This window comes from Myxine glutinosa, chromosome 6 (genome assembly GCF_964187855.1).
Source record: "Myxine glutinosa chromosome 6, kmMyxGlut1.1, whole genome shotgun sequence".
Taxonomy (NCBI): Eukaryota; Metazoa; Chordata; class Myxini; order Myxiniformes; family Myxinidae; genus Myxine; species Myxine glutinosa.
Genome location: NC_136266.1, coordinates 59,627,653 through 59,642,143, shown reverse-complemented (window position 1 = coordinate 59,642,143; position 14,491 = coordinate 59,627,653). Strand labels below are relative to the sequence as shown.

Sequence of the window (14,491 nt, the reverse complement as noted above, 5' to 3'; positions counted from 1 at the left end):
TACAACATCTGTAGAAAACGTGTGTTTGGCAGATGTCTGGACCAGAATTCGAAGCAAACTGAAGGAAAAGAAGGATATAATGACCCCAATGCGGACCGCAGAACTCTGGGTACAATATATGGAAATGGTAGACATTCTACAGAGGTTTCTCAAGGCTGAACACACAGGCAATTGAAAAATGCATCTCCAATCAGTACGTGAAATGTTACCATACTTTGCAGCATCTGGACACACACTATATGCAAAGTCTGCATATATCTATCTTCAAATGATGTTAAATCTGCCAGAGACACACCCAGAAGTCAACCAGAAATTTGAGCAGGGATACCATGTGGTGCGACGCAGCGACAGATATTGGTCAGGATTGTCGACCGATCTCATTATTGAACAAGTGCTCATGAGAAGTGTTAGGACAAGTGGGGGACTTACAAGAGGAACGGGGATGACAGAAACCCAGCGCTTGGTGTGGGTCCTATCTATGCCAGCGTGTGCAAACATCAATGATGCCATGCAAAAGCTCAGTGGTGTGTCATATGAAACCAGTGACCAACACAAGGACATATCATCAGCAAGACAAGCTAGAGATGTCAGCGACACCCTTGACCTTATCAGTTATCTTGAAAAGAGAAACCCATTTGTTAATAACAGTACACTGCTCAACATTGCAAATGGCATGACAGCTCAGGAAGGAGTCAATGTTGAAAGATCAAGAGAGGTTGGTGAACGGATTCTCGCGTCAATGGTTGGGAAATCTGTCGATGAGTTTGTCTTCCGAAAAGCTGATCAAGCAAAGACACTCGGTACAAGATCAACTGTCAAAATCAAAGGCGAATCTGTGAAGGTGGATCCACAGCTGATATTCCAGAGGCTGATAACTGTCGCTGAACGCTGTGAAGATGTTCCATCACTGTTCAAGTATGAACTCTGTAGTCACCCTCCTGCATTGTTGGAATCTTCCTCCCTTCCACTGCAGGCCAATAAGGCAACTCTTGCTGATTCTATCTGGAAAGTCATCCCAGAGAAACAACGAGAACCTACTGAAAATGTCCAGTACATCCTTGATGGTGGTGCTCTACTTCACAGACTACCCTGGCCAAGAGGTTCTACCTTTGATTATGTGTGTGATCAATACACCAACTATGTTGTACAGAAATATGCTGATGCTACTGGTGTCTTTGATGGCTACAATAATGACCCATCAACGAAAGATGCCACACACATGAGAAGAACAGGAGCCTGTACTGGTGTGACAGTTCACTTCGCGAGTGAAATGGTGATTCAATCCAGAAAAGAGGATTTCTTGAACAATGCGAGGAACAAACAGCGCTTCATTTCTTATCTGAGTGACAAACTGGAGACAGCTGGGTGCAATACATTTCATGCGAAGCAAGATGCTGATTTGTTCATTGTTCAAACAGCTGTCGTCTCTGCACGAACAACAGACACTGTCCTGGTGGGAGATGACACGGACTTACTCATCCTTCTTATTCACCATGCTGAAATGGACGCACATGACTTGTTCCTGATACCAGAACCAAAGCAAACTTCAAGAAAGAACAGGATTTGGAACATGAAGCAATCAAAGAATTTGCTTGGCAGTGATGTATGTGACTGTATGCTATTCGTCCATGCTATTCTTGGTTGCGATACAACTTCTCGCCTGTTTGGTTTGGGAAAGGATCTAGCACTGAAAAAAATCATGAACGATGCCTTCTTCAATCAACAAGCTAAAGTTTTCAGTCAAACACATCAAATGGAGGAGAAGGTTATCGCCAAGGCAGGAGAACATGCACTAGTGTCCGTTGTATGGAGGATCTGAGGAGGAAGGATTGGACACCTTATGGTACAAGCGGTTTTGTGAGAAGGTCACCAAGAATGTTTCACATGTAGAGCCACAGACCCTGCCACCCACCTCTGCAGCTGCAAGATACCACAGTCTTCGTGTGTAACACCAAATACAGCAGTGGAAAGGGATCGATCTAAATCCACTGGAGTGGGGATGGCACATAGTAGATGGACATTGCCTACCAATACTGACAGATCAGGCTGCAGCACCATCAGCACTCCTGGACGTCATCTGCTGCAACTGTAAAAAGGACTGCAATACACGAAGATGTACTTGTAGAAAATATGGTCTCACATGCAGTGCTGTGTGCGGGGAATGTCATGGTACAAGTTGTGTAATGAAAATCAGTTCCACAACTTTGACCTAGTAGTAGGTTTAATGACAATTCGATCTCTGGCAACATCCTGTAAAAATACAATCATGCAATATATCAGGATTATGGAATCATGGAGAAAGTTCAGTAATATCAATCAATGCAAGCAAGCCTGGATCATCTACGTATACGCACCATTCGAGTCTACGTGTCATGGATTAAATGTCACAGGAATGTTTCAGAGCGATGGTCGTCCGAGTTCTTATAGACGCCTCTCAGTGGTTAGAGAGAGCATAACACCTGGGTTCAACTTAGATACATTTTCATTACAAGTTGTACCAATGCAGAACTGCCAGATTTCACAGAGGAGGATGACAAAACTGTTTAATCGTATGACTTGGATGTTCCAGCATTTTGTAGACCTACAGCAATCACTACAGCAATTTTCACTAGCTGAACATCTTTATATAAGCATAGTATGGTGATTTTGTAATGAAACTCGTGTATCTGTCACCAATAGACAGAGCATCATTCGTTATATGAGAGAAATATTGCAGATTGGTGGCCATATCGGATTATGCAAATTAGACATATTTCCCATGTTGGGATTGCTTGGGACTTTTAGTATGTTGTTCTGGGGACCTTGTAGAAATGCATTGTGGTGAAATAATTTCTGTTGCAATTTGTTCCAAGTGAAACCTTATTTTGCCTGGACTAGTTTGTTTGTGAACAAAATATCTCAAAAAGTTGCGGAAGGATTCGGAAGAAATTTGGCAGAGATGTAGCATATGAAGTGTGTCTGTGTGTATGGATGGATTTGGCAGAGATGTAGGATGACATCAGGTGGCACAAATGATACATATCAGGATATCTCAAAAAGTTATGGATGGATTTGGACAAAACTTGTTGGACAGGTTGTGTGTGTGACAAGGAAGAATCAATTAGATTTTGGTGAAGATCGGAATATGGATTTGGATATGAGAATTATTTAATTTTTTAAGTGATTCTTCACCATTGAGTGATATGGCCAACCAAGCAGAGGTATGCTCTCTACTGAGTGTCATTCTAGTTGTGTATGTGAGAGTTCATAATACATTTACTTGTTTTGTTCTACACAATTGCATTGGTGTGGTTTTACCATGGCTTATTAGAACACTCAAAATAACAAATCTTTCTGCCGCGTTCCCTCTCGAGGCTGGGGGGCACCGTAACTGGAGTTTGGGGAGGTAACATATAACAATAAGACAAGTTGGAATCGGTGAATCCTTTTGAGGAAATGTCGAGGTCTGCCTCCTAAAGGCTCCGAAAGTCTTGAGAGAACAAATTATTGACAGTCAAAGGATATGATGCATTTTAGAAACCTCTTACACTCTCTGTTCAGCAATGTCATCAGACTTTTTCGGACATGATGAGGCACTTTATGCCTCCCTTTCCCCTCCTGGCAAAAGGCATGAGGGGAAATTGCCCCTAATCCCTGGCCTCCGCTCTGGTGGCACAGGAACACTGATTTTACTTCTGTTTACTCCTTTGCACAACTTGAGTACCTCCCTGAACACATCAAAATAACCTGAAAATGAAGAAATTAATTACTTTGGTGTGAGTTCTGATTTGGATTCCACAAGCGGTGTAAATTTGGTGGAATGAATTTTCCTTAAGACCAAAGAAGAAATATTTGGGATGGACCATGTATATAATAGATCAAGTATACTCTCGCTTTTTGGAGGTGTGGAAATTCGAGTTGTGAAAAAAATGCTTCCGAAGCCAAAAAAGAATGTTGTATTTGATCTAATTGAGCTGTTCAATGAAGTCTACGTCAAGATGGTAATTGGAACCATGTTTAAAAAAGACTTTATGTTTGAAAAAGGGAGAAGATAGATCCTGATAGCACTGCAGTGACAATGACTGTCATAATTGACAACTTATTCACACGCCAACAGGTGGTCATGGAAACTACGATTCAGAACAACAACCCCAAGTTGTGGGCAGCAGTAACCCCACAAACTATTCCTGAATGGTTGAGAAATGTTGTTGCCAATCGAATGGCAAGGAATGCGAGTCATTGGGCACAAATCTTCAAGCAGCACAACAGTGGAACGTGAGTTTAGTACCATGTTTTTTTTTACAGGAAGTGTAACGGTGCGTGGTTGTAAGTGGCCCAGAGCAGCACTGCGCAGTTGTAACAGTGGTTTGCTGGGGGAGGTGGCACCACACAACGTCCCCCGGGGTGGTTCCGCACACGGTACCAGTCGTCTCCTCGGCCCTGGCAGTGGCACTGCGCGTCCGTTACCCTGTCTGTGGCACAGTGCATTCGCGGTCCTGGTGGTGGCATCCGCGGCCCTGACTGTGGTACTACGCATCCATGGCCTGGGTGGTGGCACAGGGCATTCGCTGCCTGGGCGGTGGCACAGTGCATTCGCTGCCTGGGCGGTGGCACAGTGCATTCGCTGCCTGGGCGGTGGCACAGTGCATTCGCTGCCTGGGCGGTGGCACAGTGCATTCGCTACCTGGGCGGTGGCACAGTGCATTCGCTGCCTGGGCGGTGGCACAGTGCATTCGCTGCCTGGGCGGTGGCACCGTGCATCCATGGACTGGGTGCTGGCACCACACGTTGCAGCCTAGGCAGAGGCACCACATGTTTGTGGCCAGGGCAGAGGCGGTAACATCGCGCATTTGCAGCCTGGGTGGGAGGCACCACACGTTGCAGCCTAGGCAGAGGCACCACATGTTTGTGGCCAGGGCAGAGGCGGTAACATCGCGCATTTGCAGCCTGGGTGGGAGGCACCACGCGTTTGCGGCCTCGGCAGAAGCACCGCACATTTGCGGTCGGGATGGTTGCACCACCCATCCGAGGCTGATGCGGGGTCATCATGTGCCCATAGTGCATTTCAGGTTTTGTCCAAAAAAACCTCTTTCTGCAGTGTTTGAAAGCATTTTGCATTAAATGTAAAAACAAAAAAAAAGATGTTTTTGTTGTTGAAAGTGATTGTGTGAGGAAATGCATTGCTGTGGAATAGCAAGGACAGTCCAATTTCTACGACTTTTCATTTGTTTCATTGTTTTTTCTCAATTTGTCAGTTTCAACACTGAACCTTTCAATTCTTTTTTTTTTTTGTCTGTCATCCTGATTCAGGTACAACAACCAGTGGATGGTGGTGGATTACAAGGCATTCAAAGTTGGGAAGGTTTCAACTGAGAATGTCCTCGTTGTTTTGGAACAAATGCCGTGAGTGGGTGTGACATGAATTTGGAAGGTAGTTGTATGGTGGATAATGAGTTGATATTCAATCAAATAACTGACTAAATACAGCGCTGGAGTATAGTATTGCAATTATAGGTACAGGAAGAGGATTTGCAGTGAATATTATGGTGTTGCAATGTATGTGTGTGTATAAAGTGTATTCAGAAAGTATTCCGACCCCTTCACTTTTTTCACATTTTGTTATGTTGCAGCCTTATGCTGAAATCGTTTAAATTCATTTTTTCCCTCATCAATCTACACTCAATACCCCATAATGACAAAGGGAAAACAGGATTTTAGAAAGTTTTGCAGATTTATTAAAAATAAAAAACTGAAATATCACTGACATAAGTATTCCGACCCTTTGCTATGACACTTGAAATTTAGCTCAGGTGCCTCCCATTTCTCTTGATCATCTTTGAGATGTTGAGATCTTTGAGATGAGATGAAAGCCCGCCTGGAGTTTGCAAAAAAGCACCTAAAGGACTCTCAGACTGTGAGAAACAAGTTTCTGTGGGCTTTCATGTGTCTTTCACTGAGAAGAGGCTTCCGTCTGGCCACTCTGCCATAAAGCTCAGATCGGTGGAGTGTTGCAGTGATGGTTGTCCTTCTGGAAGTTTCTCCCATCTCCACACAGGATCTCTGGAGCTCAGCCAGTGTGACCATCGGGTTCTTGGTCACCTCTCTTACCAAGGCCCTTCTCCCCCGATTGCTCAGTTTGGCCGGGCGGCCAGCTCTAGGAAGAGTCCTGGTTGTTCCAAACTTCTTCCATTTAAGAATTATGGAGGCCAATGTGCTCTTGGGAACCTTCAATGCAGCAGAAATGTTTTTGTAGGCTTCCCCAGATCTGTGCCTCGACACAATCCTGTCTCTGAGCTCTGCAGGCAGTTCCTTCAACCTCATGGCTTGGTTTTTGCTCTGATATGCATTGGCAGTAGTGAGACCTTATATGGACACGTGTGTGCCTTTCCCAATCATGTCCAATCAATTGAATTTACCACAGGTGGACTGCAATCAAGGTGTAGAAACATCTCAAAGATGATCAAGAGAAATGAGAGGCACCTGAGCTAAATTTCAAGTGTCATAGCAAAGGGTATGAATACTTATGTCAGTGATATTTCAGTTTTTTCTTTTTAATAAATTTGCAAAACTTTCAAAAATCCTGTTTTCTCTTTGTTATTATGGGGTATTGAGTGTAGATTGATGAGGGAAAAAAGAATTTAAACGATTTCAGCATATAAGGCTGCAACATAACAAAATGTGAAAAAAGTAAAGGGGTCGGAATACTTTCTGAATGCACTGTAGATATTATATACATATATGTATTGTATATACAAGCGAATGAGCCATTACTTGTTTGTGAGCTTAGGCCGCCATCTACAAGGGTAGATCCATATATACAATGCTTTATAAAAAGCCCAACATTTTCAGATTTAAACCCGAATACCTATATAATTGGTGAGATATGGTGAGCTCCGATTGTCAAATATGCTATCAGATGTGGAAAAGTAACTGTTTGTTAAGATGTTACAACGATCGGCAAAGGAGTCATGTGACCTCTGAAATACGCTAATCGCGAATTATTCCAAAACCTGGTCATGAATAAATGAAAGCAGAGTTGTGAGCTCGTGCTAAATAACATCATGATGCTAAGTTGTTTATTCTTGACCATATTAAGTTCGTTAATAAACAGATTGCACCCTCTAACTTGATGAAGCAGCAGGGCACAGATTGAGCCACTTACGCTCGCTGAGGCTGAGGCCTATTTGGCCGAAAGCTTGTCACCAATAAAGATCATCCAGAAGCTACGCCCATAACTCATTTGATTTCTTCTGGTTATATATTTTATATAAATGAGGCACGTGATCTGTAATGTGGAGGTCTGCTATTTCTCATTTTATACATTTCCGCACACGATTAGAAACTAAAATGCGATATGCCCTACAAACTCTTAATCTAAACCGATTTTCAAAATTTAAACTGCAGAATTGAGCTTAACAGCAGTTCCGACTACTACGAAAAGTGTTCATTTGCTAAAAACGTTTCATTCAAAAAACGTGTCTCGGGGTGGTTATGGCGGTGTTTGGCCGACCAAAAGTTCCCCCCCCCTCCCTCCCCCCAAAGTACCGGTCGGGGTGGCCGCTACCTTCCCCCCCCCCCCCCCCCCCCACACACTGGTGCATGCAGTGGAGTGATACCCTATCCCATGGAAGTATGAATTGAGTTAAAAATTACTATGAAGTTAAATGAAAAAAAAACCTAACACCAGAAGCAGAATCACAGCCTCGCTTAAATAAATGAATATATACACTTAGTTATAAAATTGCTAGACATGGTAAATTTTGTCGGATTTCACTCCAGATTTGGACATTTATATAGTCTACACTCTACAGCATCCAATCCTCATATCTGAATCCAGATTTTGATGATATGCTTCAATTATGTAATGATATAATCGATCGTGTTTCCAAGGCAAGGCATGTTTGAGTAGGCCAAAACAAAATGGTGGCTTAAGAACCCAGCGAAGTGCAGTGGTCTGACCAAGATGGCAGGCCACCATATTGGTAAGCCTCTTTCGGTTTTTTTTCTTATGAGCACCTCGTTAATCATCTTCAAAAAGGGTGTTATAACACACACAAACACCCAGTTTTCATCATTGCAATCTGTTGGAGGTCCAGGTGTATCCATGCAAAGTTTGGGGCTGCTAGGTTTCATGGTTTTGGAGTTATGGAGGAGACAGACGGATGGACGGACACTGCCGTTTATTATTATAGACTAGCTTGAATGCACCCGGCGTTGCCCGGGTTCTTTTTGAATGAATTTACGACTATAATTCAGCTTTTACTCGTGGCTGTAGAAGATTGACTACTATAATTCAGCTCAGCTTTTAATTGCGAAATGGGCCCAGCCCGGCCGAGGCGGCCTCGACCGGCCTCGACACCTAGCCTATAACCTTGCCGGGGCCCGTCCCGACATTTTTTGTTTCAAAGGTTTCCTCCTATCTTTCACCGTTCAGGAGATTAGTGCGTGCAGACAAACAAACAAACAAAAACTTTCTTTTATATATATATATAAGATAGATAGAAGAAGATATATACAAGGTGTTTAAAAAAAAAAGTGGACGATTTGATCAGTCTGAAATTCTGTCGTTTTAATGCTCTACTCTTTTCTCTTACATGTTATGATGGTATGTCATTTCTAACAAGTAGTCAGTAGGACCGCACGTCAACGATGGTGTTCACTGTGCAACAAAAAGTGAAAATCGTGAATTTGTGGTGTGAGACAAAATCCTTCATGCAGGTGCTCCAACGATACTGTCAGTATTACAATGTTCACACCCGTAATAGGCCTTCCAGTGGGAGAATTGAGCGGTTTGTGGAGCACTTCCAAACACATGGAAGCGTGAAAAATCAAAATAAAGGCAACAGTAGCCGCCCACCAAGTGTTACCAAAGACCAAGGGAACATTGATCTTGTGAGAGATTCTGCTATTGAAAGTCCTGAGAAATCCCACCGTCGGCGTTCCTGAGAACTGGTGATCTCAGCCTCATCTGTGTGGCTCATTCTCACTTCTGAACTCAAGCTCTAACCCTGCATCATATCTGTAAGGCATAAACTAACTCTAAATGACACGGAAAGATGAGTAACAATGTGCGATTGGTTCAGTTTTGTGTGGCACAAATAAATTGCAGGCTTTTATTGTGGAGACAAAGCATACATTTCCTAAAATGACCCTTTAAAAAAACCCAAGATGTTGTGTGTATGAGTTTCTGAACAACCTTCTCCAAAGTGATCGTTAGAAAATGCAATTGATTGCTTTCCTAACAGCATAGATCATGTTTCACCCAAATAAAATTTAAATATTATCTTATTGTCTCTACAGGGGCTTAGTTGTTTGTGAAGACATGACATCCAAGTTGTACAAGCAAGGATACTGGGCCAGTTACAACCTCCCGTAAGTGTTTCTCTTTGAAGTACTTTTTCCTTTCCTTCCCACCTTGGCAGTGGTGAAATGCGGAGCGTTAATTAAATTCGAACAACGGAATATTCATTGGAACCCGAGAGCTGCGGTGTTTGCTCATTACAAACCTGCATTCTTTGCTTGTTAAATGCCAATCGTTTCGTTAATATATGATATCGCTTGTCGTGTCTGAGTGTGATCCAGAAGTTTTCTGTTGTACAATTATGGGTCTTGAAAAACTGAACATCGAGTTGTCAATATATCTGTTTTTTTTCTTTTTTATGCGAAGTGCCAGCTGTCCTTCACCAGTTAATTGCAGCTCACCATCAATTGTATTACTCGACATGCAAACCCTGGCACACTGAGGCATGTATATATGTGTATATATATATATATATATATATATATATATATATATATATATATATATATCTATATATATTGTTACAGACGCGGTTTTGGATGTTAGTTTACCGAGCGGTTTGGTATGACCGCGTCTGCACAGTTTACCCGATTCCACTCGAACGTTGGCCAAATCGCGCTATGCTAAATCAATTAAGGAAAGGACACAACGGCTGGGTTAGATGACACGACACCAGGGGTACAGTTCTCAAGACCTCCGGAGGAGGTTATAATATTTGTATGCAGAGCGTTGAGATTACAAGGACAAGAGGTACAGCATAGGAAGGTAGGCACTTAGACACACTTATCTTATTCCCGACAGACCACAGATAAACGGGACAAGACTGACTCACACAGGGATTGATGGCAAGGAAGGGCAGATAGTCGCTGGACAGCACAAGGTGCACCTTGGCTCAGGGACAGGATAGCGCGTTCCAAAAGATGCAGGGAGGTATCGTCGCGCTGGAGGTGGCGTCTGGTTCTCTTCAAGCTGGGGGCGCATCTGACGTCACCTCCGGTAAGTGGCTGCCTATATCCAGCGGGGAGTGACACGCCCTCGGCTCGTTAGCTCCGCCCCAGATGGAATCGGTCCGCCGCTTCCATTGGGTGCGGGGGTTACCGGGCTCCGCCCTTGACGAGGAGCTGACAGGGAGCCCCTATTTGGTAACCCCGTCGAGCACATGGGCAATGGCGGCTAACCAAGCCGGAGTGAGGACGCACACTCCCCGCGCGCTGTTGTTGTAGTTGTTGTTGTTGTTGTAGTTTCATGAGGAAGATGGGAGGAGGTATGGGGAGGTCCTAAACTCACTACTGGTGCCATACAATCACATTCTGGTGCAACGAAGAGTCAGAATTAATGGAAACGAGTCCTTAACTGACATAGACTAAGAATAACTAGCAAGATGTCCTATAGTTGTCTACGTGAGATGCGGTGAACCTGGGCACGACATTTAATGGGGGAAAAAGGGGAAGGTCGGTTCTACAGAGTGTTGTTTACAGACAATGGGACTAGGGAATGGGGGATTGGGGATAGTTGGGGAGTATTGGGGAAATAGGGGAATATTTACAAGCGGATATGGATGGAGGCCAAATCCCATATCCGCAACATTGCACCCTTCTCTACCCTCGGGGCGTCCCGACCCGATAAATTTTTACCTACTTTAGTGTGGCACTCAGATGTAGTTCCCTCTACTATTAACTCTACCCTGAGTGCGACAGTTTTACAGATGTTCACAAATGAGTAAATATGGCCCCCTGCGACGTTGCACCCTTCTCCTCACAGAAACACACCCACAGGATAACCGAATCGCGGAAAGAATTCTCAAACTAAACATACAGCCAGTAGGGAGCATTATTTACACAAGACTACGCTGATATTTACACCGATCCAGGACCTGTTTTTGGAGGAACACATGCAGATGTTATGCATAGAGAGAGCACGCATGCCAGCATCGATACACCAACCCACGAGTGCTCTGTGGCCTTACGGCCTTTAATAATGTGCAGAGCACCCCTTCCAAGCACCAAAAGCACCACCCCATAACACAGTCAGCACCATCCGGTGCACCAATAAAATGTTCAACGTCACCGGTGGTGTCGCAGCCGGCCGATGTTCTGCCGCTGGTCTTGCCTTGGAGCCCACTTGGTGTTCTGGCTTCTTTCAAAAATAAAGAAAGGCGCCAACCGCGTCCATTTCTTTATTGTGGCCGTCAGGGGGCCAACTAAAAGTGGTTCACCTGTATGGCATAGGTGCCACGTTGATCCATAGGTCCATCGACGGGTGGTGCTTGGCCGCAAAAGACTGCGGTCCATGGTGGGCGGCCACAAACATTGCGGTCCATATGGTGTATCGATCCCGGCAGCAAGCAGCGAAAGTGCAGGCCCACAACTGCGGAGCCAGCACCTCTCTCTCCTCTCTCTCTGCCCCAAAGCCAGATCCTCGGAGGTGGGAGACAAAAGAAAAGACAAGTGAGTAAGGTGGTAAGGGCGCAAAAGTGCACGCAATGTAAGGTAATGCACACTGGGGGCACATGGGAACCAGGTGAGACAGGTACGTTCCTACCGTACTCCCCCCCCCCCCCCCACCAGGTAACCTACATGGCCCCTCCCTTACCCCTTACTGTATCCACAAAACACAACACTACCCATAAACATCTATTTTACAAATCAACAAACGTCCCTACTGTCTTCCCCGTTCCTCCCATAAACCAAATTCGTCTTCTCTCCCTCCTAACCAATCAAATTTGCCATTTTCAACTCTCATCAAAATTTGCCATCTCCAACTCAACATCATAATTTGCCATCACCAATTCATCATCATCAGGGAGAGATGGAATCACCCCAATGTCTCATCCACGTCGTGATGCGTCTCACCAATCCACACAGCAATTCTCATTTCCTGCACACAGAACAAAGAAACACAGGTGTGGAGTCATCATCACCACAGGTAAGTGGCTGCGTATGGTGCGACAGGTTCATCAATCCTAACTATTTCCTAAATGACTTTAACAACTTTACATTACCCGGGGTCTTTCTCTGCCAAACCATTGGCCCTCTTACACTATGGGTTCTAAAAACCAATTCCCATTGACCAAACTGTGGTGCTTTTCAATTTGGGGTCTCACTCCCCCGATTCATCTCCCGGTGCCCTCGCACAATTTCTGGGCCGTGACGTGTAACTCTCCCAGCAGGTCTACCCACCTGCACACCTCCACCACTGCAGTTGCCTCCGAGCTTACCTGCTCCTTACCCTAACCTAACTACCTGGGGAAGGCCCTCTGGCGCTCTCCCCACTCAGTGCCCTCTCTGGCACTGGGCTACCCGGGTCCGTCCTCCGGATCCTCGGGCCCCACTGACACTAACGGCTCCCAGAGCCCACCTGCGGCCTCACCTGGCCGACATCCTCACAGTGGTGGAGTGCCCAACCAACTACACACACTAACAGGCTACACGCCCAGCCATTTCCACAACACTAATGCACCCATCCGCAATACCATTCTGCAACCGCACCACAAATGCCAATATCCAACCACAATTTACCTATACCCTCTACCTAACACTTACACTACCCGCCCCGGGTATTCGTGATGGGGGTCCACTCTTCCCCCATTCACACCTTCGCACCATGCACACCACTCCGTACCACTTACTCCAACTCTCTCCACACCAGTCATTCTCTGCTCCATATATTCCACACACCTGTACTTGCACACCTGTGCTCTCACTCTTGGTGCCGCCTGCACCCTTCTCTCCCCAAGCGCATTCACGCTGATCCACACACTCACTACTCATCCACTGCTCCACACACCTGTCCAGTTCTCACACGGCATCATCTCCTCTAACTACTCCCCTCTGAAACTTGCGCTTCCCAGTCGTCCCTTTAAACTATTGCGCTCCCTCGTCATTATCATCCACTCTAATCTACCTGCGTCCCCACTACAGGTATCAGTCACTATCTAACCTTAACGTTACCTAATGTCATCTTCTAGGGCCCTATCAATATCCTAACCCACCCGGGCTAGTTTTCACTGCCATACACCCCATAAGCTATTGCGCATTTGCCCCACCTTTTTGTGAGGGATGACAGAGTTGCCATCCCACCACATCGGGCATCTCCCACTACCAATTTTGCACATCAAATTTCAAGAAATCAAAAATTTGCCAATCACTGCCCATCATCTGCCAATCATTACTGCCAATCCTTTGCCAATCATCAAATTTTGTTTTTCTCTAATTTTGGGGCCAAAACACTAACCTCATCACACAGTCTACTCACTAATGCCTCTCGGTGCGCCAATTTACTTCTAAAGCTCGGCTTCGTACAGCCAAGCCATGAATGCGGGTTGTTCTGTGCCAGCGGCTGGATGCGTCCGGCATTCGGTGCAGGGAAGGAGGTTTACCCGGGCCGAGGTCCCACGCACCTTCTCGGCACGGAGCCATCCCATGGCTCGATCTCGACCTGCCGGAATGCCTCAACAAAAAGTGGTCGCCATGACGACCCTTCCTATCCAGCCGCCCGCTCCGCCTAGTGGAGCACGGACGCGGCCGTTCAAAGCGAGGCCCAGCACGCACCGAGGGCCCGATTCGGCTAAAAGTCGCTCTAACCGCTAACCCGTTTAACGTCGATGCTTCACCTGCATGCTTACACCCCGCAGCCCGTTCCTTGCTCACACATCCAGCCGTTCCCATGCTCCTCGTACCTTTCCTTACACACCCAGGTACACTCATTCCACTCACAGCCTTGGTCACACACCTGACCACCGAACACTTTGGCACACATTCGTTGGTCGCACACCTCACCAACACACCTCTTCGCGCCCCCTCCTCTGTCACCTCCTCTGTGACAATCACAGGTGTGCCCTCACTCGCACACCCAACCACGTGCCTCACTACCAATTCCAGCGTGCATTTCCACTCACGCTCTACCATTCCAGGTGTGCTTCCTTTCTCACCTGTCACAACCAACTCACGCTCCTTGTCACTCTCACTACTCTCACCACCACTCCTGACAGCGCACTCACCCTTACTCTCGACAGCGCACTCTTCCCTCATGCACCCGTCCGTTACACACCTTTCTCGCGCACACTCTTGCGCACACTCTCCCGTCACACCCTCTGTAACACTCACCACAGGCGTGCATTCTTCCTTGCCTTTGACAGCGCACTCTTTCCCCATGCACCTGTCCGTCACACACCTTTCTCGCGCACACTCTTGCGCACACTCTCCCGTCACA

General features: G+C 45.8%; 1 protein-coding gene across 1 annotated transcript in view; it reads left to right on the top strand.

Moving 5' to 3' along the window:
- PLBD2 (phospholipase B domain containing 2) overlaps positions 1-14,491 on the top strand; it is a 75,736-nt gene that overhangs the window by 34,196 nt on the left and 27,049 nt on the right. Inside the window, exons 7-9 of the mRNA XM_068120122.2 lie at positions 4,097-4,254; positions 5,290-5,382; positions 9,280-9,351. Of these exons, the coding sequence (XP_067976223.2) occupies positions 4,097-4,254; positions 5,290-5,382; positions 9,280-9,351 (323 nt within the window). The remainder of the gene's footprint in view (positions 1-4,096; positions 4,255-5,289; positions 5,383-9,279; positions 9,352-14,491) is intronic.